This window comes from Pseudopodoces humilis, chromosome 2, assembly GCF_049639895.1.
Source record: "Pseudopodoces humilis isolate 2021_Gansu_Grassland_sample_001 chromosome 2, ASM4963989v1, whole genome shotgun sequence".
Classification (NCBI taxonomy): Eukaryota; Metazoa; Chordata; class Aves; order Passeriformes; family Paridae; genus Pseudopodoces; species Pseudopodoces humilis.
The window spans coordinates 18,098,305-18,122,792 of record NC_142201.1 but is presented as its reverse complement, the minus strand read 5'-3'; the positions used below and the strand labels follow the sequence as shown (position 1 = coordinate 18,122,792).

Below are 24,488 nucleotides of genomic sequence, written 5' to 3'. Positions count from 1 at the left end.
CCAATTTATTAACCTCCAACTCCCCAACCCAGAACACTTATTTTCCAGTTGTTGACTAAGATATTCAATTTGGTTTGTGGGCTTTTGTTTTTGTTTTTTTTGTTGAGGAAGTTCCTTACTGGAATTCAGGTTAAGTTGAAATATTTACTATGTAACAACGGAGTTTATTTATTCATTAATTATCCTATGGACAGAACATAAATAACCATGTGTTCAAGACCCTGCTCTTTGAAGAAAACACTTAAGGCAGGAAAACAGAGGTGGTTCTGAAGTCTTTTATCCAATACAATCTATTTATTTGTACACATACGAGTTAAAACAGCTCTACCTGAAAGCTAAGACGTTTTTGTCTTTGTCAGTTTTCAGATAGCACTTTTCTCATGAGCCTATTTCTAAGCAACAATGGACAAAACCACGGTAAATGGAAAACGCGCAGTGTTTATATAGAATAGGTCGTGGCTTACTTAAGGACAGTAAAAGTAGTTAGAAACCTATCTAACTCCACATATACCTAGCTACAGCTGTATTCGGCACTTGCTTTTTTTAGGTGCCGGTGTCACCTGAACCACATATTCCATGGGCAGCCGAGCCACCGTGAGGATCCTCCACCGTCCGAGCCTCCCTCCACGCTCCGAGCTGTGCCGGCCTGCGGAGCGGCGCTGCCGCACGCCGCTGCAGGACAGGAGGGGGGCACGCAGCGCTCCGGGCTGGCCACGGGGAGCAGCGGCAGGAGCTGGAGGCGGTGGAAGCCGCCCCCCGCAGCCCCCCGGTGGCCACACCTGTGTCCCGCGGTGGCCCGGCTCGCCCCGCCCCGGCCCCTCCCGCTGCTGGCGGCGGGGCGGGCCCGCAGCGCCGCTATTTGAGCCCGCTCCGCGCTCGCCGCGCTCCTCTGCCGCTCTCCGCCGCAGCCCCGAGCTCGCCCCCGCCATGCCCAACATCGTGCTCTTCAGCGGCAGCTCCCACCACGACCTGTCCCAGCGGGTGGCGGACCGGCTCGGGCTGGAGCTGGGCAAGGTGGTCACCAAGAAGTTCAGCAACCAGGAGACCAGGTGAGCGTCTGTGCCCCGGCCCCGCCGCCTCTCCCACGCCCCGCGGGCGGCACGGGCGCTCCCCGGACACGCCCCCGTGCCCGCCGGCTCCCGCCCCGCTGTCACCCCGGGCTGGCCGCGGGCTCCTCTCCGGTATCATCTGCTGCGGTGTCCCCCCGGGTCACCCGGCGGGTCCTGCCAGGGTGGCTGAGCCGGTGCGGGACCCGCGTTGGGATGGCTCGGTGCAGGTGCAGCCGCGGGAGCACGGCGTGCTCCGCTGTGTCCTGCCCGGCCGTCGTTCCCGGTTGTTCCCCCTCCGTTCCTCCCGCCTGCGGAGCTCGAGCACCGCACCGGAGCCGTCCCGGCTGGCTTGTGCCGGCCCAGCTCGGCAGCGCTCCCGCAGGGAGCTCCTTGGCCGGAGGAGGGCTGGCACGGCCCCGGCCGGGCGAAGAGCATCCTTCCTCCAGTGCGGTGGGAATGGAGCTTCCACAGGCAGCCTGTCTGCGACAGCAGGTGCATCCCACCGCTTGCAGATAATTAACTTATATTAAGATAATTAAGTTGATCAGCTTTATATACCTAAACATAAAAAAAAAAATCTTTTGTTTTATAAACTACAGTCTACCATGCAGTTTTGTAAGTAGGTCTGCATACAGGCAAATATGAGAATAGAATGGTGATGGTGGATTAGATTTTTTGAAAAGGGTCTAGGTTAAATTACATTTGCAGAATTTGTTGCAACTGTTCTTTGTTTTGCATTAGCAGCCAGCTGTGTGTGTGTGTACCTGCTACAGCTCCTGTAGGGCTCCAGTCCCTAGTCCAAGAGTGATGGTCATGCACGAGAGCGATACAAGTTGTTGTGATGGCCTTGGCTTGCTCCTAAAAGTGCAGTCATACCAGGTTCTTGGCCAGACAAACACAGAAAGTGACTTTGGTAACAGTACAAAAAGTCCTGTGTGAAATCATGAAGACAGCTTGCTCACGTGGAGTTCGAGAGTGTGCATGCCAATGCTTTTTCTATTGATATTGCTTCTCTTTATTAGTGAGTGTATCATCTTAGCTTTCTGACCTACCTATTTAATTTGCTGAATTTTGACCAAGAATTTTAAATTGAGGTGGCAGTGGTATGTTCACCCTGTGAGCTGGTAAGACTGCAAGTACATCTCTGTAGGTATGTGAGTCTAGGCTGACAGCTGATTCTAAAACACAAATTCCTGCTGTAAGTAGCTGGCTAGTCTCTGAGGTTCTTGTGTGTTTATTTTTATCTGTTCTTGTTCTGAATCTCCTGAAAAAGCGTGTTTTCATTGCTTCCTTTGAAAGATTAACATGATGTGTTCTAAAATTGCTCTCACAAAGCTTGTCCTTCTCTTCTATCTACATTTTTGTATTCTCAGTGCAGTTGCTCTTGTTCTAGTTATGTTCACTGGCATTACTATAAACCCTCTTCCATTGGTGTTTATGCAGTCTAATGTTTGCACACTCTAACTCTTCTATTCATTCCTGATTAAATGAAAGCTTAAATCTTCTCTCAATTCTTTCCAGCCCCATACTCATTTTATTGCTCTTTGATCTCCTTTCTGCATGGTAAAACTTAACTTGTGTATTTGGGTTGCATGACTTTCTTGCTAACTTTGTCTAATTTTTTCTAATCTTTGTTCTCCAGAGACACCTTAATCTGTGCTTGAAACATAGCAAACAGCAGAACTAAATTGATTTACATTTCAGCCAAGGTAGAAATTTATCTCCACAGATTGCATATTTATTTTCTAAGATAAGTTAATTAAATTTTGGGCTTCAGGATGCACCTATTTTTCCAGGTATGGAATATTCTCTCCACAATTAAAAAGGAAGGTAGTGGTGACTGCAGTACATCAGTGGTTTGGCTAATGTAGTAGCGTCAGTTTATTTTTTTAGGCAAGCAGTGATGTAGTGTGGTACAGATATGAGGAATGCATTTATTAGGAACATTATTTCTGATTGTTTCTGTTGCAACATGGCAAGGCTGACACTATCTTTATTTCTTTTATTCCCTGAACTAAAATGCCTTAATATTTTAAACCTTTAAGTGTTGTTTTTTGTTTGATTTTACAACTACCTTCTTTAGAAAGTCTAATCTGAATTTCCTGTTTCACCTTCAGCAAATAAAGTTGTATCCTCTATATAATATAATATTTCAATTATTTTTTTCAATATTCTTAGCAACTTGCTTCAAGATGTTGACTTTCCAGTTTCCTAGACTAATGTTCTTAATTTAAAAAACCCCAGGAATTGTACTAAGGGAATTCCTCAACAATGTATATGAAATTAATCTACAGGTAAAGTTGATACTTGGGCAGGGGGGTTCTTTCCTGAAGCATCGGGATTTTCAGTCTGTCTATACTGTTAACTTGTGTGTGTATGCAAGCAAGAAAAGTCTTCTTCCTGTATACAGTGACTCCAGCACAGTACTTTTTTCTTTGTTTTTGTTCCATTTTTAAATTTTTAAACAAGTGTATTGGCATTATGAAATACACTTGCAGTATTGCAGAATACTATAACCTGATAGTTAAAAAGCTCAAAGAACCTGAAACCTTCCAGTGGCACTCCAGCAATCCCCCATGCAAACAGATAAGCCTGGGCCCGAGGGTCAAACTCTTGCTTTGTCAGATCTGTTGTTAGCAAGTTGCAGAGAAGATTTACCTTGCGTTCAAAATTCTGTTTTGCTGTTTGCGGCATTCTCTTAAATATAAATGATGTGTAAATTGATAACTGTGTGCAGCCCCAGGCTTGAATCCTTGCAAAAGGTCCTAGCTGGAAGCCTTTTACTTGAGAGTTGTAATTAATCTGGCTTGCAGAATAGGGTGGAGGGAAGGGTTATTAAATATTTTGCATTATATTTCAAGTCAGACAGGCTTTAGGTTTCTCAGCAGCTGTAAGTGGGTTTGAGAAACTGATTCTGAGTTTAGCCAGGGATAGGACCACCACTGACAAGTACTGTGGCTAAATAGCCAGTGCCTGTATGTCTACAGCTCCAGAACATTTAAAATGGGAAAGGCTTCTCATTTTTATCTGTATGGAGACTGGTGTATCTAGCAGTTAATATCACAGTCCCCTTCTGATTTAGGCAATCAATATTCTTTCAGGTTCTGTAGCTGGTAAATGTAATGTACTGCGCTGAGAAAGTTGGGGAGATTGCTGGCAGACTAATCGCTACCCCATTTTTTTCCTCTTTCCCTTTAAACTGTACAGAAATGCTTTCCTTCAGCTGGCTACTAAAGTCAAGCAACCCTACTTGAATGCAGCACCAGAGCTCCTCAATAAACTCTGGTTGTGGATGATAAGTCTGTTTTTATTCATAGCTTGTGTGTCAGTTAAGTGCCAGCCACAGTATCATGGTAGGAGCTTTGGTGACACCACCTTATTTATCTGGCAAAATGATAAGGGCTGCAGTGGGGGGCTTAGTCAGTTTATCTTCTTCAAACCCCACAAACCAACTGTCATCAGCAGTTTTGAGGCTGGAGGAAGAAGGGAATGGAAGTCCTTAAACAGGGATGATTGTTGTAGCCTCAGCATCATGAAATTTTTTGACTGACATGTAATAGGTGCCTACAGATATTGGAAACTCTGAAGCTCTTTGCAAAATTGTCTTCAAATACACTGAGGTGGCATTTAATTAGAGTTGCTGTACAATTAAACCCCAGTGCAGGTATTTTTGGTGATTCAATTGAAAAAATATGATTAAATTTATCACTTTGTAAATAATTTTATTTTCTTACAAGATAGGATATTCTTCCTTTTCTAAAGACTATTTATTTTAACTCTGCCCTTGAAATACTTGTTACTTTCAAAATGGTGAAACTACTCATAGATGGCATTCTTTTGCACACATTTTTCCTGGTGAAAGATGTTCGTGCTGCCACCTATTCCTCTGAGGTTCCTGGTTTCTTGCTGTCAGATTCACTGGCTGAAGTGAGTCTTGCAGATCTTCTTGATCAAGGAGGAAGGTAATTGAAATCCTGCCTGGGACATGTGAATTTGAAGGCTTCCTACCCACAGCCTTATTCAGCAGCTGAAGTTGGACTGTTTCAGAAACATCAAATTAAAGTGAATTTCATTTAGCATTTACAGAAGGAAATATGGAATGACTACAAAGGGACATTGTCTGCTGTATGGGGAAAGCTGTGCTGTTAATATGAGAGCCGTTTTCTTGTGAGTAAATTCAACTGGATGTCATGGGCTGATATTTGATCTTGGAAGTTAGGTAAAAGTAGCTAATGTTTCCTTGGAGAATTCACTCCAGGATGGGTTTGAGTCTGTATTTCACGCAAAGTGAGGAAACGAAACCAGTTTGCTCCATGAAGAAAATAACTGAAAAAAAAATCAGGAGCAAACCTGGAAACTTACATCTTGGGGATTTACAATTTGTCACCTGGCTTAAAGACTTCCTCCTTACCTCCCCATGAGCATCCGTGTACTGCACTTGTCTCAGATGAGACATGACCTCACTGCATCTCGTGTAACCTGGTTCCTTTGGGTTCAGCTGGTGTGGAGTCATGAGCTTTATCACCCTCACTGCATAGATGGTGTTTGCAGATCCCTAATCATGGAATGAGCAAGCTCAGGTCACAGACACTGGTGTTAGAACAGCTGAAGACAGTAGGGATTAGGGACATGCTGGGAGGTGAAGTGTTTCTTCATACTGCCCAGCTGCTGAGCAAGTAATTCCCAGACCAGGAAGGTTGTGGTCTGCCTCTCTCAGTGGGGGCAGCTGTTTCCCTCTCTCCCAGTTTGCTTGCACTGTCATGAGCAAGGGGAGGCTGGAGAAACAGATTTTACCAGCTTGGTTGAAGAAGGTAAAAATTGTTTCTGGACTGCACACTGTATGTGTTAAAACCACAGCAGTGTGTTTGTATAGGGAATTGAAGATTCAATAAATATGGCCATTTATTGCATTGTTCGTGTCTGAATTGGGAAAGGCCCCAAATCCTTTAAAGCTTTCGGTTTGAGACTTCCACTTTTTTGACCTTGCCATATACTGTGCATTTTTATCTTTGTACAGATACTAAATACTTGAAATTAAAAAAATACCCCCTGCCTCAAAGAACTCAAACAAAACCAAAAAAACCACACCACCACCTATGTCACCTCCCTCTCACCCCAAAAAAGAAAGCCAAACAAAAATAAAGCCCCAATATGTGTGAATAATGGTGGCTAATAATCCTAGGTGTCCTTATGTGCATAGTTTGGTACTCAGCCTTTGAAGAGTTTTTGTACATGTTCAGGCTTGTTGCACATTTGTTTCCAAATTTTTGAGGGTAGTTTTTGGACTGCATGTTGTTAAACCCAGAACTTGCTCAAGAAAATGTGTTTTCCTCTTGCAGTGGCAGGCTGTGTACCACAGTAGAGGGTAACAAGATATTTCCTATCTTCTGGTGTTACCATACCAGTGCTCTGCATTAGAACGGGGCAGTTGTTAATGGAGATACAGCAGGGGGTTTGTCTTGGAACTGTTAATCCAAGTGGAAGAGCCCAGAGTTGAGGGGACACCATGGGTGCCAGGAGATACAGGATCCCTATAGACTTAAAACCAACTCTGGTGTTTTTATTGTATCTTTGTTGTTTTGGGCTTTGCTGGTACCCACTTTGTTATGCAACATCACGTCAGTTGAAATATTTGCCTGGTAAGTGGAAGCTCTTGCTTTGCAAGACTTTACTCTGGGAAATGTGTTCCCAAAGGTAAGAGGTCAAACACACCCTGCTGCTCAGGGCTTGCCATTGGCTGGGTTTCATGCAAACTCAGCATGTGGATTTGTTTGATCACTTTCGAGATATCGATTCATTTGCACACTGTATGGGGACTCTAGACCTTCATTTTTGGCCTCTTCCCTGGGTGCTGGAAGGGCCTGAAGTACATATCTACTTTACTAGCATCAGATTTGCTTGAGAAATCTTACTTTTTGTAACCATGGCTAGAAACTTAATCTGCTGTAATTATTTAAAAAACAAACATAGAACTCTTGTAAGTGTATGATTTGAACATCCTAGTTACGTATTTACATTATTTTTCTTTGTAGTCTGGCTTTACATACTTAATCTCCAGTTTCCCCACAGGTGTTTGGTTTTTGGCTAGAATGGTTTTTGGCTACAAATTACAAATTTGTAATTCCCATCACTAAGTTCAGTTGGGACTGCACTATAAGTCTAGCTCAAAAGGATCTCAGTCTTGTATTACTCCTGATTCTGGTTTTTGCTTAATGGATGCTTCAGCTGTTGAAATATGTTTGTAACCTAAGTGGGTTTTATGCTGTATCCTTAATTCATGATTATTAGTCTGCCCAAGTTTCTATTTATTCAATTAAGCTTTCAAACCAGCCTTTGCAAGTTGCAGGCAGATACCAGTGCTTAAACTTGGTATTCATCATGTCCTGTCTTACGTGGATCTTTCCCAGCTAGAGCCTTTTGCTTCTGGATGCCAAGCAACTGGCTCCAAGTTAATTACTTTTGTAGGCTATCGATTTTTGTAAATTTCCCTTTTAAACACAATTGTGTGGTGTCAGGGCTTTCAATGTACAGGTTCTGTTGACTCTTCTTGAACAGAAATTTATTTAAACTGTTACCAAATAGCTGAATTTGATTAAATTGCATAAAACAAACAGAGCTTGTAATCTTGAGGCAAGAGCTTGTTCTTTTGTCCTTCCTCTGTGTCCTGACTATGTGAAATTGTTTAAATAACCTCAAAGACAGCTAATGAGGTCATTATATAGATGAAAAAATTAGTAGAAATGTTAGTAAGATAACTGTCACAGAGTTTGACTGCAGTTAGCTTAGTGTCGTCTAATAGATACTGGAATACAATATTCAAATACCTGATTCTATAGTTTGTCTTTTATTGGTTGCCTGAATATTTAAAAAAAAAAAGGAAAGGGATAGGGACAAAAAAAAAAAAACAAACCAAAACAAACCCAAACTGCTAATTCCCCACTCTTCCTCCAGTAAAAAAAAAACACCACCCAAACCTTCACCAGTGTGGTTATTACAGGCTGTATCTGATGGAGCACTTGCAACACAAGGACTGGTTATCTTTTACTCTCAGGCTTGGGGAAGGTGAAATAGGTGGCTCTGTGTGTATCTGTTGGTTGAGTCTACACAATACCTCTCAATACCAATCTTTGAGAAGGTAGATAATAAGAGAGACTGATCTGTTGCACAGCTCTCTTGAGTTGACTGGGAAATGTGACATTTCTGTGTGACAAGTATGTCATTCTAGCCTTAAAAACATAGCTACCCTTCTTTTTCAAATGTACTGAGAGGAAGAAGTAACATTTCTAAGTTGTTTACAAGATGGCATTTATTGGTAGCCCAAGATCATAAGAAAAAAATACAATTAATGATAATGGAAAAATTATCACTTCAGTCCACGGTATTAACCAGACCTATATTTATCTGAAAGTGTATTCCTTGATCTTCTGAAAACTGTTATTTTTTAGTGATGTGCATAGAAGTGACAGTTTTTTAAAAGAGTAAAGCAACTCCAAGTATTCTTTTAGTATATAGTGAACATAAAAATTATATACTTTTGTCACTCAGCCAGTTTTTTTCCTAGTGTGTGATGCCAGACTGTTAAATTATCTGTTCCTTTTTTTCCTAAGTAATAAACTAATTTTTCTTTGGGCTTATTCTAAAGGTGTGGTTTGAACAACACTCATTGTAAAGTAGGTCTGTGTAATTGCTGAGTCAGGGTGCAATTAGAATTTTTTTAAGCCCTCACGATAACCACAAAGCTTATAATAATGATTGAGACCACATTTATAAGCCAGTGAGTAGATTCTTCACCTGGAGCTGGATTTGTGTTCAGGAAGGCTCCTACTTAAGCCTGGCTAGTTTTTCCAATCATTTATCACACTTAGTATCTTACTGAAAAAATGTTTTGTTGACCAAAACTTTTCCAGCTCCAAAAAGGGAAACAGACTAAGAAAATACTTGGATCAAAACAGTATTCTCTGAATGGCCTCATAAAAACTTAGAGAGGGAAGTAACAATTTTGTGACTAAAAAAATTGTGTTTTTGTGGATTGATGAAAGCCTCCAAAAGGTTTCCTGGTGTATCTGCAGATGATGCTGTCCCTGACCACCTCTGTCCTTCCAGACACCTGATGTTTGATGATTTGCTTTCTTTTGACCTTAAGAAATCCTGCTAGTAGCATTCTTAGGCAAAAAAAAAAAAAAAGTATTCAGTTAAGGAGAAAAGACAAGATCTTTATATAGCTTGTTAGGTACTGCAGAAAACTCAAGTAAGGGAGCTGAGAGCATGTACTCAACTATCTTGGTGGTGATAAATCAAATGTGTGCTTATCATTAAGATGTTTAAAAGCAGTAAATTCCTTTCTATGGAAAGCTCATGGGTCTTACACAGCACCCTGAGACCTGATAAACAAAACTTCTTAGGCCTGTGTTTGACTAGAGCAAGCCTCAGCATTGAAGAACCCATTAGAGAAATTATTCTACCCACATCTGGGCCATTTGGATGATTTCCAGTCAGAAACTTCTGCTTAGTTGTGTCTTGGGTAAAGATACAACCTTTTAAATAAGGGTTCAATATATTCTATCATTTGATAACTGAGATTAATATAGTAGAGCATGGATTTGCAAGGTCTAATCACTTAATTATTTAGGAAGTCTGCATGTTTTGTGTACGTTGTACATGGATTTAGGGAAAAATCAAAGTTTTTCTGTTATATATAAGTTTTGGAGTAACAAGTTTGAAAAGTTAATGTGGTTCAGCAGTAGATACCTTTTGCTTGGATCTAGAATTGAGAAAAAATACACATTTAACAGTTTTATTTTTCCTGTTTGTTTTTAAACTCAATTTAATTTTTTAATCCTGTGGTGTGAGCAGTGATTGATCCCAGAATTTGTCTTGAAATCTGTGGGAGAAAAAAAAAACTTAGATATTCACATAAAGAACAAAAGAGTTTTTTGTCAGAGCAAATCTAACTGATACAACATGAGAGTTGAGCCCTGGTAAGCTGTTGATTAGCAGCTTTCTTAGCTTTTCTGTACAACTTTTTTTCATTTAAAAACACTTAACTTAAACCTCATGGTGTAGATTTGATAGCTGGGCTGGTGCTGACCTGATGAAGACCATACTGGCAAATATTGAAATAGAGTTTGTGTCAAGGAGGCTGTTATTGAAATCACTGTAAAAATAATCCTACTCTAAATGGGAAGTTTACTGAAAACCTGTGGTAGTTTGTTAAAACACAACTGGATTTTTTTAGTCATGCTTTTCCAGTAATTTAAGTGTTGAAATTATCATCTCCTGCTCTTTCAGTGTAGAGATTGGTGAAAGTGTGAGAGGGGAAGATGTGTATATTATCCAGAGTGGCTGTGGAGAAATAAATGACAACTTAATGGAACTACTCATCATGATCAATGCTTGCAAGATTGCATCATCCTCCAGAGTGACTGCTGTAATTCCATGTTTTCCATATGCCAGGCAAGATAAGAAGGACAAGGTAGGTAAGAATTGTCATTTTGGAAGGCTTCTGTTCAGCTTGCTCACTTGAAATTTTTGGAGATTAATAAATTTCATAAACATTTAAGTGATTCAAAAGATTTTATTTCCCCCCCACCTTTTCTCTTGGTAAAATGGTTAATTATTTTGTCCACAAGTGAATGAAGTGAAACAATAAATTATTTTTTTGCTTGTGTTTTGATAACTGACATGCCTTCAGTTTGCAAAAGTAGGTATACTTTGTGGGTAGTCTATTGCAGAGTACTTTGCTAGCAAACCACATTTTATAGGATTGTTTATCCTGCTTTTTCAAAGTTTTTTTTGTTTTTAAATCCCGATCAATATAGAGAGTACACCTTTTAAAGCATTTTAATTGCATGGAATTAAATACTAAATTCAAAATGCTGTAACTATTATATAGGTAGGTTTTATCCTATATGGTTAAACAGAGCATAATGGAAGGAACTGATAAAATCTACAATACATAGTAGAAATTAATAAAAACATTGTTTTCTGCTGCCAAACATATTAAAACATTTTTTTTATATCTGTAATAATTATTTTCATTTATGAAGACAAGAAATTGTATGGAAATCCCATAAATGCTCTGCTGATTTTATTGCCCTTTTCCTGAATTTGATTTGTCATAACTGATGAATATATCAGTTCAGCCAAGTTTGTAGCACAGTAACAAGCCCTCTGTGGGAAGTGAGACTGATTTCAAAAAAATAGAGCACTAGATTTTCTATCTCTATTATATATACTAAAAAAAAAACCAAACCTTTGATAGGTTATATGAATGGTACTTTTACCTAAGCTCATTCAAAAAGTAGTAGTAAGAAATGTGAATTTGGCTTTAAGGATTGGATTGCAGTGGTTGTATTTTTAAAAAATTGTCTGTCCTTTACTTCCTGTAAATGGACTGCCCCCTCTCTTTCACTTTGGGCATCAGACAAGCCACTCTGCAATCCTTTTGTTGGTCTTTATATTCTTTTAGATAAAAAGCATAGCAGGAATGAAGTAATGGAGAAGCTAAAAATAATAGCACTCATTTCAAAATATGTAATAGCCTGTGATATCCAAGAACAAAACTAAAAAACCTCATTTTTTGGTATATTAATTCTTTAAGTGCAGGCTCTGTAATACCGTACTACTGTGAAGGTGTACTTATACTTCCAAAAATGAAATTCGGGAATTAAAAAGTAAGACCCTTTTCTTTGCCTGCATCACTTGGTACTTCATTTTTGCTGTTTTGTAGTGGATGATGCTTTCCCTTGATCAGAAGGGGTGACATACTTTTTATCAAAAGACCTTGAAAGGGAATCAATAAGGATTTTATTGAAAAGAGGGGAAAGCATCCACTATGTTTTGATTTCCCACTTCATATTGAGAAGTTGTGCTCTACCATCCCTGAAGTTCTTGGTGTGGGAAAAGGATGAGTATATTCCAAAGTTTCCATGCATCTAAATTGTCTTGTCAAGGGTACCCAAATTCCCTGTGGCAGACTTCCAGAGACGTTTTAACCCCTAGTGTGGTGGCACAGCGCATGCCATCCAGGAGCATTTTGTATTTCAGAACTTCCATATGAAAATTAATAGTGTAGGAAAGCAATTTTGACTAATAGAGACCTTGAGATTTTTTTTCCAGACTATTCTCTCTGTGTCACTGAGTTCCACAATTGCAGGCAAAAATTTTTTGTTGCTGTTGTGTGTGGGGCTTTTTTCCTGCTCAGTTTCACAACTGAGAAAATGTTTGCTGTCTTTGGAAATTAACCTTGGTAGTTGACCTCCATGTTGCAAAATAAGCTATAATACAGCTGTCAACATTGGGCAGCTTATTGACAGGGACATCTTCCCTCCTGCTTGCATCAGATCATTCGGTCTTTGACCCATCATGAGTGCACAAGCTTTGTGTGATGCCTGAAGTGCCAGTAAAGTGCCAGCCATTTTCTTCCTATGATTGTACACAGATTGTCTTCTGTGCTGAAAGATGTTGCTGTAGTATGCTTGACTATGAACTGAAGCAGTATAATACTCGGTAGATGGATTTTGTTTTCTGGTTTGAATTTAAGTTACTGATTTCAGTTAATTACAAACTAAGTAGACGGAGTCCTTGATACTTAAAATAACCATGTATTTGTCATACCTCTGATGCAGTTATGATTCCTGAAAACAATTAAAGTGTTCTTCCTTTATTTATGGAAGGAAAGGGCCTTGCAGTAAAAATCTTAGTCTGAGCAATCTAATCTACTCTGAAAATTTTGGCACTAAGCCTGGACAATCTTTAAATGAGAAACAGATTTACAAAAAAAAGGCTTACAAGAATGATAAAGTCAGTAAGTTAATTTAGATTCAGTCAAGTGCTGCCCTTAACAAGAATATTTCTGATGCACAAGCTAGCTAAACTTAAAAATAGCTTATATGTTTCTGTGCTTTGACTATAACTGCACTTATGCATCCTCTAATTATGCTAACCTTCCAAGCTGTGGGCAGGACACATTTTATGTAGGATGCTGCAGAGATGCCTTTGGGATAAGTTAGAAGTACAGTGACAGGTGAGTTTGGTGTTCTACAGCTCATGTAACTTTGTTTTTTTGATTTGTAGAAGGGGTCCGTGGAGCGTTGGGTAGGTATCTTTTTTTTTTTTTTTTTTTTTAATCTAACACTACGCATTTCCATTAATATGGCCTTAAAGGGTGAAACTTACTGGGTTACATTATGTATAACTAGGAACATTTCCAGTTTCACTTCTTGATTTCAGTTGTGTTTCACCTAGGCCATGACAGTAATTCTGTGAAATAATTTGCTACAAGAAAACCCCTAGATTCTAGTTAAAAAATTATTTGGACATTCAAGATAATGGCTGTCAATTTCTGAGGCTTCAAAGCATATCTCATTTTTGAAATTACAAATTTGAGTAATGCATTAGTGAACATTCAGTATCCATACACTTCACAACTGGCTTTCTTGGAAGTGAAAGTTCCAGTTATAAATCTTTGGGCTTTCTTTGATTTCCTTTTTTTTTTTTCTGTTCAGTGTGCATGTGATGAATATTGAGCAAGACAATGTACTAAGTTGCTTAAAGGCAACAGAGCTTTGATCTTGATGGAGAACTTTTACTTTCAGCTATGTGTCCTTTGCACAGTTACTCTTGTGAGGTTGTTTGTATTAGCTTTGTGGATTCCCCCTGCCACTAGTAATTCAAGTGATTTTTTAACAATTTACATGTACATAATCTAATGCTGCATTTCACACTAACAGCTCTGAAAATAATCTAAAATTACATCAAAGAATTGAACTATGAATGCTGTGAATCTGTGTTCTTACCTCTCTCATCAGAAGCAAACGTTACAAACTACATTATAAGGAAAATCATGAGTTCTCATCCACCTTTGTCATCCAGATTTCTGAATAATGAGGCCAGGTTATCTGAGGTTCCCATGAATATATTTTCTTTGGTTTTAAAATAGTCTTCAATTTGCATCATACTGTAGCACAAAACTTAATTTTTATGCAAGGAAGCAAATCTTAAATGTGTCATGTGGGTTTTCTTTTAATGCACAATTTTGTGTGAAGGAAACCTTCAGCTGCAAGCCTCTTTTGTCCTAATCTCCTATTAGCCCATTCTTAAGAAACAGGTACTGGTGTCTGACTATCTTTACTTCCAAGACCCTCTGCCCCCCAACATGTAGGCAATCTGTGATGTGTGGATATCTGCTAAAACAAGTTACCTAGTGGTAAAACTTCAAGTTCTTCCTTCTGGGAAGGCAGCCTGCAAGGCCAGCAGCTGAAAGAAGTACCAGCTGGTAATGTATGCATTAGTGTGGGATGCAGGAGAGTATTTTATTTGGTTTTTTTTTTGATGGTGATACTCATATTGATACATGAGACAAACTGAACGGTATCCACATTGAACAGAAATGAAAAAAAATTGGACAAAATTCAGTGTGCTGAATGGAGTGGAAATGCCAAAACCACAGTCTGAAAAGAATGTAATTTGCCTTTATCAAACCTCTAATTTCAGATTTAGCTGTTAGTCCAGCTTAGTGGAGGCATTAAACTAAATCTCTGCAAAGAGCTGGTAAGAGAACACTAGAATGAAAAGAGTAGATACCAAGTATTTCTTTTGTTAGATGTTGACAGAGGTTTGATAGAGCTGAAGTGATCAGGAATTCAAATAGCATGAACAAAAATTTGCTACTAATAATAGAAATATCCAGAAAGTTTTGGACAGCTTACAGAACTGAACTTTTAAATGAAGAGTAGCGTTGTCCTCAGTAAGTGAAAAATCAACTGTGCTGAAGCACTAATGATGATAAATGCTTCTGGAAGCCATATGCATCTGAATTACAGAGATCTAGGGGAGTCCTGCCTGTTGCATCTCCTTTCTGTGTATCTTAGACAAAATGGTGGTGATGTTCTGTGAAACACAAGACCAAAAGGGATGGTTTTCAAAAGGAAGAGTTTAAGTAATGATGGTGATAAACTTGATCTGGCCATAAAACGAAACTCAGTTTCTGTTCTGGAAGTACGTTGTCAATCTGCAGGTTAAAAACAGAGAAATTCCCAGTGTCCACCTAAACTAGGAACAGTTGTGATGAAAATATTGGCTTCTTGATAGGACACAAATCAAACAGCATCCTGGCTAAATTGCCAGTGATTCAACTCCTCATCACTTATGCCCTTGGGTATCAATGGAAGGAAAGCAGAGGTACTCTGTAATTGTGTGTATGGGCTGGAAAGAGAGGAAGTTCCTGGGAGGTGAAATGAGGCTCTTTAATAAAGAGATGTATCAGGAGAGAACACTGTGCCAGCAGAAAACAGTCTGATATTGACTTGGAAACTCTGACTTGAAGTTCTGCCTTCATGCTAATGCTATAGCCAGCCTTATTTACAGATCAGCAAAAGAAAGCAGGAGGTTTTGTTTAGTGCTTGTTTAGAGTTTTTGTTTAGTGTAGAGAAAACTGTCTAGGGAAACATAGGTTTTTACAGAGCTTTAAAAAATTAAAGAACTTTGGAGTAACTAAAAAAAGAGTGAGGTATCCTCCAGTCATAGTTTCCTTTTTGTGCTTGTTTGTTTCTTTAATGTCCTTGATGCTTTTAAAAATCTCTTGACATTGGCATTAACTTTGCTAATAAGACATTTCTTCTTTAATTCTTTCTGCTTAGGATTTATTCATCCTCCCCTGCCCCTTTTGGGAGTTCTGATTGCATCCAGGAATTAATCATAAATTTAAAAAGAAAAAAAATAGGATAAAAGACCTCTGCCAACAAGGATCTGCTACAAGCTTTACAGTGTTACGGAGAAATGCTTGATACTAACATTGTTTTAAAGCAGTGTTCTCAAAAGTTTGGTTCATTTTGCTTTCAGTCTTTGGGTTTTGCAATGCTTCTTAGAACAAGATAGAATTGAGTGTTTATGTAGAGTAGAGGCTTAGAGAAATTAAGATTGTCTTTCTGCTATGAAAAAGTTAGCTGAAACTTTTAAGTAGAAGTATTAGAAGACTATATTTCAAATTTTATCTCTTTAATACAAAGCATTATTATGCAGACTGTTCAAACTGATTTAGATATTCCTAATTGCTTTACTAAGTTTCAGAACCCTAGTAGCAAGATTGATAAGCTGGTTTGGCTAAAGTTCTGAAGCTTTTCATACCTAGATTCCAAATACTGTAAAGGAAAAAAACAGGAAAATTAACTAATCTTCTGATTGCTTTCATCTAGTCAAAATATTTTTTAAATGTAAAGAATTGTGCTTTATTCTTCAGAGCCGTGCACCAATCTCTGCAAAACTTGTTGCCAACATGCTGTCAGTTGCAGGGGCTGACCACATCATCACCATGGACCTGCATGCTTCTCAGATCCAGGTAACTCTTGGTTCTTACCTCTTGTGCCTAGAAGCTCTACTGAATTAATGTGACAAGCTAATCATAATTCTCTGGGGCTTTGGTCATTATTTTGAGAGGCTATGTACAGAACTTGTGAGGGTTCAGGGAAAGTGCTACCTGTTTCCAATTAAATTCTCTTTTAGATAGAGACCAGTCTTGATTTTATGGGGTGATTTTGTAGTCATTTCAAATATTTGTGCTTTAAAGTCTTTGGTAGGATTTTCCAAGTCTAATGTAAGGGCTTACAGAACATAAAATATACTGGCTTGGGGCAAGTTCTCTTAATCTTAGCCTTGTCAGAGATTATAATGTTGCCCTAGGTAGAGTTTTGTTGTTACTGCCAAGGGTATAATATTTTCTTAAAAGAAATGGAAATGGGGCCTGGCAACCCCTACCTGGCTTACTGCTGAATCCAGCAAATCACAAAACCTTTGCCTCAGACACACAGCAGATGTAATTTGTCATTCTCATGTGTACCTTGTTTTAGGAGAACTTATTTTTTATAGAAAACACCATATCTTTCAGTGCTGGCATTCCATTTAATCAGAGTTTCTTATTATGCCCGATAGCTGTCACATAAATAAAAAGGTCTAAACCAGATTTCTTGTTTTTACAACTTGTACAAATATTCCATTTTAGTTTGAGTCTTACCCATGTTGAAATACTGCTGTTAGTGTCAAGCAGTTGTAATTTATAGAAGTTGAGTATTATTCACTAGATTTTTTTGAGAGCTTTTCACTAGCACAAATTTACTTGAGTGCCTGAAGGTGATCATATTTTATGATTTTTATATCAATTGAGAACATTCTTTTTCACTACTCTTGGGTGATATTTTTAGAGACCTTAATATTTATTTGACTTCAGCAGTATTTGACAGTAGCATCAAAAGCAGGATTAAATCAGTGTAAAATACTAATGAAGTTCTACCGTTCATGAAAGGTAAAGGCTTGATTCTTTCCCTTTGTCTCTGTTCCAGGTAAGATAAAACACATATTCATGAAACTCTTTCTCTTTTGGACTAGGGTTTCTTTGACATTCCAGTAGATAACCTGTATGCAGAACCTGCAGTCCTGCAGTGGATTAAAGAGAACATTCCCGAGTGGAGAAACTGTATCATAGTCTCACCTGATGCAGGTGGTGCAAAAAGGTACTATACAAGCCTAAAACAATTAGATTTCCATATAGGTAGTGGGTAATGATCTAGTTTGTCTAGTCTTCTGTATTCCTCTGTGAATTGTGCAAGGTATAGGGTACATCACTGATGAATCCAACTGCTTTGTATAAACAGAACAACTAGTTCTTCCAATGTTTTTCATGCTTGAAAACATTCAGGAGCTTTCTATACTCTAAAGAAGATATTTTTCTCTCTCCCTGGATATGGCCTCATTAGCTGAATCCCTCCACCAGAGGGAAGAGATTTTTCCTGCTGCTTGCTTCTTTAGTCAAGTTGCTGCACCTCTTCCTGCTTCGCTCTGGAATTGCCTAAGCTTCCCTTCTCTGTCAAAGCATATGGCCTATTCCCACTGTACCTGCTGGCATTTAGGTAAGAGCTTGCTTGACTCATATTTCTTTTTTCTTTACATTATTGCATTCCAGATGTAAACCTGCTTGACCCCAAGTTTTGTGCTATAAATGTTAGAAAAAGGGAATGAAAGTTAGAGTGGTGAAGGGTAAAAACAGTAAACTTAGTTCATTGCAGGCTTTCTTCATTCACAGCATGTGTTACTCATTTAGCAAACTCTGTTTTATTTGGTATTGATTGAGCATAAACCAATGCCAGAGCTCAGAAGCAGGCTGGCTGGTGAGGTCATAAAGCATGCTGTTGAGGCAAAATGCTTATTCTCAGGTTTCATTGCTCATGCTGCTACTGCAGAGAGAACAAAGACAAATGAAGTGAGACTCCTGTACACCCATAGCAATTTAAGTCTGTGAAATGTAGTATGGGGAAAAGTGTCAGACTGTCATAACTTGATTTTAATTTAAGTCTTTGGGTCTGTTGTGAGCATTGAAGTTGTAATGTTTTTTAGGGAAATAAGACTGAGTAGAAGAACTTCTAGTTGTTTCTTTTTAGATTAATGAAGTTAAGGATGTGAAGAACATAGCATTCTAAAGGATCACTTAGTTAAATTTCTTCATTTGTTCCTATCAGGATAGTGTTATTTTTGCATTTGATTTTTATGTTGGTTTTGTTTTTTAAACAAAATACAGTCTTTGCTTAGAATTCAAGTCAGAAGACAGCATTTTTTCCCCTACCAAATATTTTTGCATTATCAAATTAATCATAGAAGTTTATTTTTCGAAGACCACTCTCATTGTATTTAATATAGATAGTACAGTCTATCTTTAGTATCTTTCTGTTGTAATGCAACTAACCAGTTTCTGGTGAAATAAGGGTAGATGCTGCTTTCAATAAATTCATAGATCCTCCTTCACCTCCAGTAATAAAATGAAAATTGTTTGACCTTTCCATTTAAAATATGTAGAACTTCAAAATAAAACTGAATAAAAATTTAATAGAATGTGAAAATTGAACATGAATTATTGTAAAATTTATATCTGTAAGTGTTAATTTAAAATAAATCCATTTCCTTGCACTTATTTAAAATACTTGAATTTTCTTTTGCTTCTTACCTTGCTTCTTAACTTGCTTGGTTTTTCTCCAGCTTATTAGATATTGCAGCTGATATAAGGCATGGAAATTCTATTGATATCTTAATGCCTCTGAGGTATTGAGATATGCTATGAAATTACACTATTCATGAAAAAACGCCAAAATTTTTGGATTTTTTGTTTATCATCCATTTGTTGAAATACAGTAACTACAACTTCCATATTTAAGTGATAAACAAAACTGTATTCTCTATTAACCATGCATGTTAATAACCTTGTGAACAGCATTCTAGACTGTCTAAAAAGGCAGGCTACAAGGTTGCATCAACATTTAGAAAAAACGTGGAATTTTTTATTCCTGTCTCTTTATTCCTAAGAGCTCTATTATTTTAAACAAACTGGAGAAAGGCAATCAGAGGTCTGTAACAAGTGAAGTTTATTATTGCAAGTTTGTTTGGCCACCAGAGGTCACCCTGAAGAGTTTTAAAAGATCTTTGTCAAGCAGATGTATGCTAAGGGAATTATTAATGAAATAAGCTACTTGATTACTAGTCAAGTACTGTGAAAAGAATTATTAATCACTATTAACCTGTTTGTTTCTTCCTCTTTGGCTTGGTTTCAAGTCCTGCAATGGTATTTTTCAGTTAAAATGTTAAAGTGCACATTCCCGTAGGCTTAGAATTTACTTCCCCCTGCTTTAAATTACCTAGTGTGACTAGTATTGCAGCAGCTTAATAAAAGCATGTGAATAGCTGAAATGTTGTCAAAGCCAGGCACTTAATGACAGAAAACTAAAGTCAACTCAATTTAAAAAATTAATTTTTGGGGTATTCCTTGCAAAAGTTTTTGTTGTGGTAATTTGAAAGCCAGAAAACAAAGCTGTTTTGTGACAAATATATCTGTATGACTGTTTTCTCTCTTAAAATGGTTCTCTAAATGTGGTGTATTTCTTCCTGTAACTTAGGGTTACTTCAATTGCTGACAGACTGAATGTGGAATTTGCTCTAATTCATAAGGAAAGAAAGAAGGCAAATGAAGTGGACAGAATGGTCTTGGTTGGTGATGTGAAAGACAGAGTAGCAATTCTTGTTGATGATATGGCTGACACATGTGGCACCATATGTCATGCAGCAGACAAGTAAGTATTATTATGATCTGTCTCACTGTAGTGTTCTCACTCACTGCACAGCTGATGAATGCAGCTGTCCTCAAAGCCCATAACCCAACCTGACCTCCATAGCATGAAGTCTGACCCTTGAGTTGGTAGTCATGTTCTGTGATTCAGCTGTGTCCTTCTTTAGAACATGAAATTGAGAAAATATTTACAGAAATATATGATCTGTCCCTAGGAAGAACACAGAATAAACAATATGTCGTATAACTTGAAAAGGACTTGGACCATCTAGTGCACTTTACAGTTCCAAGGCAGAAACAACAGCTCAAAAATCATTTCCCCCTTGAATCTCATCATGGAGACTTTCCACTCTCCTTAGGCAATCTTTCACAAAGCTTTACTGGATTTAACACTGTAAAGTATTTTTGCCATAGTGTCCAATGCAAATATGATATTTATCTTCACTGTACATCTTGAGTATAAAACTACTTGACCTTTTCATTTGCGGAGGTGAGCATAAGATATCCTGTCTTCTGTCTGAAAGTTTGTTGAAGAATTCTCTTTTCCCTCTAGACTGGAGTAACTTGAGTTTGTTCAGTCTTTCCACAAGGTTTGTAGACTTCTGTTCAATTGTGATGCCCTCTGGATTCCTTCCAGCTGTTCTAGTTCTTGAAGTGGACCTTGTGACTGTAGACCTGCTATCCTAACTAAGGCTCTAGCAGTGCTAAGTAGAAAGGATTATTTATGTTTTTCCAGGTGCCTTTATGCTGGTTCTTTTCAGGTTAGTAGTAGGGCTGGCTCATGTTCTTCTGGTTCTCAACCAGCACCCCCAGGTCCTTTTCCACCAGGCAGCTTTTTAGCCTCTCTTCCCCGAGCACGTAGCGCTGCATGGGATTGTTGTGACCCAAGTGCAGGACCTAGCAGTTGGCCTTATTGAACCTCATACAGCTGGCCTCAGCCCATTGATGCAGCCTGTCCACAGCCCTCTGCAGAGCCTTCAGGCCCTCAGGCAGGTCAACACTCTCACCCAACCTGGTGTTACCTGCAACCTTAACTGAGGGTGCCCTCAATCTGCTCGTCCAGATCCCCAATGAAGATGTCAAATGGGTTTGGGCCTAGGGGGAACCCCACTAGTGAGTGGCTGCCAGCTGGATGTAACTCCATTCACTACTGCTTTCTGGGCCCAGCCATCCAACCAGTCTTTCATTCAGTGAAAAGTATACCTGTCCAAGCTATGAGATGCAAATTTCCACAGGGGAATGTGGTGGGAAATGGTGTGAAAGCAATGACATTGTTCTTGGTGGTTTGAAGTAAGGTCAATCCCATGGGTTTACAGTCTTTAGTTGCAGACTTGCTGTTTACACATATATAAAGGATGTAAAAAACTCAAGGAAGAAGGATTCATATGGTCTTGTGTTTCTTATAATTTTCATGGAAATTTGATGAAATTTTGCAGAAATGTGTAGTTGTTTGCTATCTTCATTCTAATCTACATCATACCTCAAAGTATTCTTCTAGGCTGTACCCTTTGCAGATCAAAATCATAAATTGCTTGGCCAACATATTTTTTTTATTCTTGTGCATAGAGGAAGTTAATTACTGCCAAAAACCTTTATTTCTTTCCTGTTTTGAAAGAAGCAGTCTGTATTTATTTATAGTACATTCCTAGAGACCAAATTCTAAAACTGTCAATCACCTTCAATGCATCTGCAGTGTTTACTAAGAGAGATACTTTTGCTTGAGTGATACTGCCTTTTATCGTGGTCTTGGCATGAACTAATGCTTTTCATTAATGTAAAATCCAGGTGGGATGTACTTTGTGTATAATAAGATTCATGCACCAAAATACTCCCTAGAACTCTGTCTCAGCAACCTAGATGCATATCAAGCAGATGAATTAAGAAATACATTTTCAGATACAACAGATCAACTTACTTAAGTACAAACTCAAATACACACACTTGGTACACACTCAGCCTGTTATAATGGATACTCCTTGTAGGCTGCAGGTACTAAATGTAGTGCTGAAAATAACCAGAAAACTTTAATTTTTTTTGAAGTCATTCAAAATGAGATGATGTTTGCGTGGTTTTGTCTTTTTCTTTTCCTCTCTTATGCTTCTTCCTGTGCCTTTGTGATGACCTGATAAAATGCCATTCCTCAGGGCCTCTCTAAGGCTAGAGAAGCAGGTAGGATATAGCTGAGCATCTGGAGGCATTGAGGCCATTAGAAACTAAATTAGGATATTTTGACTCATTCACAAGGTGTTCTAGTTCTTTGATTTATACTTTTTTTTTCCTCATGCATCACTTCACTGTGTGCTTGGATCAGCAGCTTGTCTTCCCACAGCCTTGCAGTAAGCTGGGCTTTTAATCATTAACATTTCTTCTTCGTCAGAAACTCCTTCCAAGCAGAACTGTTTGAATTGCAAATGAAAATAAAGGTGGACAATAATGGAGGCACAACAGAGTTGTGAATACTGCCATCCAGCCTATTTAATTTTTTGCCTGGTTAAGATGGAAATCTTGTACTGGAGTTCATTTTTATGTTCTGCTGTTAAGTGCAGCATTGTAGATTAGTATCACTGCTGCAAATAAGAACTTCTAAATTTAATTATAATTTTTGTTGGGGATTTTTCTGAGACAATTCAGATTTTTTCAGCTTATAAAAATACCTGAATTATTTTGTAACTATTTTATATGCATGACTTCATAAGTAAAATGTGTTTTATAGATTTGCATCCAGCTTCATCTGTAGCCATGTATGTAAACATGCATCACAGCATGCTGTTTTTGTGTGTTCTACAGGTTAATGTCTGCTGGAGCTACTAAAGTTTACGCCATTCTGACTCATGGCATCTTTTCTGGTCCTGCCCTCTCTCGGATTAATAATGCATCGTTTGAGGCTGTTGTGGTAACTAACACAATCCCCCAAGAGGAGAAAATGAAACATTGCCCAAAAATACAGGTACAGTGGTGCTTTTATGTCATTTCTTTAGACTCAGTATTTGTATTTTACAGCTCACTGGTGCTAGAATTTGTGCCTTGAGACAAAATTAATATTCTTAAATACATTGTTTGCAGAACATTTTGCTGAAACATGCTAAAGTACTGTTTTAAGGCATTCAGGTAATATAATAGACCACTTGAAAATATTTGGTATTTGCCTCACATTGAGTATGCTTGATTGTGAAAGAATGACAAATGTGAAATTGACTGGATTTTTTTCCTTTTTCTATTTTTTTTAATCAATATTAATCATACAATATTTGCATGTAGGAAATAGTTGTTCTGTTGAGGAGGCCACAGAAATCTTAGACAAGTTTATTTTTTCTTGGAAAACACAAATGGAATTGTTCTGGGAAGTCATGTGTCCCATTTGGAAGTTTTCTTCAGTACAGAGTGGAGAAAAGTATAAAAGACTGAGGTTTTAAATGCATTATTGGATTTTTTAAAAGCTTAACATTAGGTATTTATTTAAACAAGGCAAGCACTTAAAAAGATCTACTTCCTTTAACGTGTAATTATGTCAAGCAGACACTGCCATCTGATGGCAAGAATAGTGGGGCTTTTTGACAACATACCCTTTGTCAGAACTACTCAACAATTTTACTGTTCAGTGATCCTAGTCAATGTTTTCCTACTCAATTTTTGAGTTCTTACTCGGTATTATTGCAGCTCTTATGTATGTTCAATGCCTAAGCTTTAATGTTATATTGCTCTCTAGAAATGAAAGTTACAAAGGTAGATGGAATATTTGTTTGCATGTTTATAAGCTGCATACTTTATTGCTTTTGGCATGCCATCAAATTTTTCTTCTCAAATTTTCTTTCAGTTCATTGACATTTCCATGATCCTGGCAGAGGCAATTCGAAGAACACACAATGGTGAATCTGTGTCTTACCTGTTCAGTCACGTCCCCTTGTAACTGCAGGGGATTACACTGCATCTTTGCAAAGGTCTCTTAAGCTAGCACTATTTTTAACGATGCACATCAACCATGAGAAATTACTGTCTTTGTACAATTCGAGAGCTTTTATGTTTAATTATATTTGTCTTGTAATTACCATTTGTTCTTTGTAAATGGGCAATAAATCTCAGTCGTACAGAAACCTTATGAATTCTCTTGAGAGTCTGGAAGCCTTGTGTGTTGTGTAAATTCTTCTGTGTGCCTGGTCCCACATTTGGCTCACTGCTGCGTCAGATCCTTTTTCCTGTATAGAACTGCAAACTGTTCACAGATCTGAACAGGATGTACACGTGTAAGATCATTCTCTGTGTTAAAAGCTACAGAGCTGAGCTCCTATCTGTTAATCTCTTGGGCAAACAGCTGGTGTTTTTTTGTTCATGTTTAAGTA

The 24,488-nt window shown here is 38.3% G+C and overlaps 1 protein-coding gene across 2 annotated transcripts; it reads left to right on the top strand.

Annotated features, from left to right (window-relative positions):
• Positions 1-878: 878 nt before the first annotated feature.
• PRPS2 (phosphoribosyl pyrophosphate synthetase 2) lies at positions 879-24,247 on the top strand. Of its 2 annotated transcripts, XM_005516628.3 has the most exons (8): positions 879-1,049; positions 10,338-10,521; positions 13,125-13,145; positions 16,288-16,386; positions 17,430-17,554; positions 19,982-20,155; positions 22,939-23,098; positions 23,966-24,247. In XM_005516628.3, the coding sequence occupies exons 1-8, from the start codon at positions 928-930 to the stop codon at positions 24,056-24,058; spliced, it is 978 nt and encodes a 325-aa protein (XP_005516685.1). In that variant the 5' UTR covers positions 879-927; the 3' UTR covers positions 24,059-24,247. The 2 variants fall into 2 exon arrangements, with proteins under 2 accessions (XP_005516685.1, XP_005516688.1); XM_005516631.3 differs by lacking the exon at positions 13,125-13,145.
• The last annotated feature ends 241 nt before the right edge of the window (positions 24,248-24,488 follow it).

What these genes read in the sequence shown, in the direction of transcription:
- PRPS2 (XM_005516628.3), top strand. Translation starts at nt 928, where the DNA reads ATGCCCAACATCGTGCTCTTCAGCGGCAGCTCCCACCACGACCTGTCC. An exon ending in TTCAGCAACCAGGAGACCAG is followed by an intron (nt 1,050 to 10,337) that starts GTGAGCGTCTGT and finishes CTGCTCTTTCAG; the next exon opens with TGTAGAGATTGGTGAAAGTG. An exon ending in GGCAAGATAAGAAGGACAAG is followed by an intron (nt 10,522 to 13,124) that starts GTAGGTAAGAAT and finishes TTTGATTTGTAG; the next exon opens with AAGGGGTCCGTGGAGCGTTG.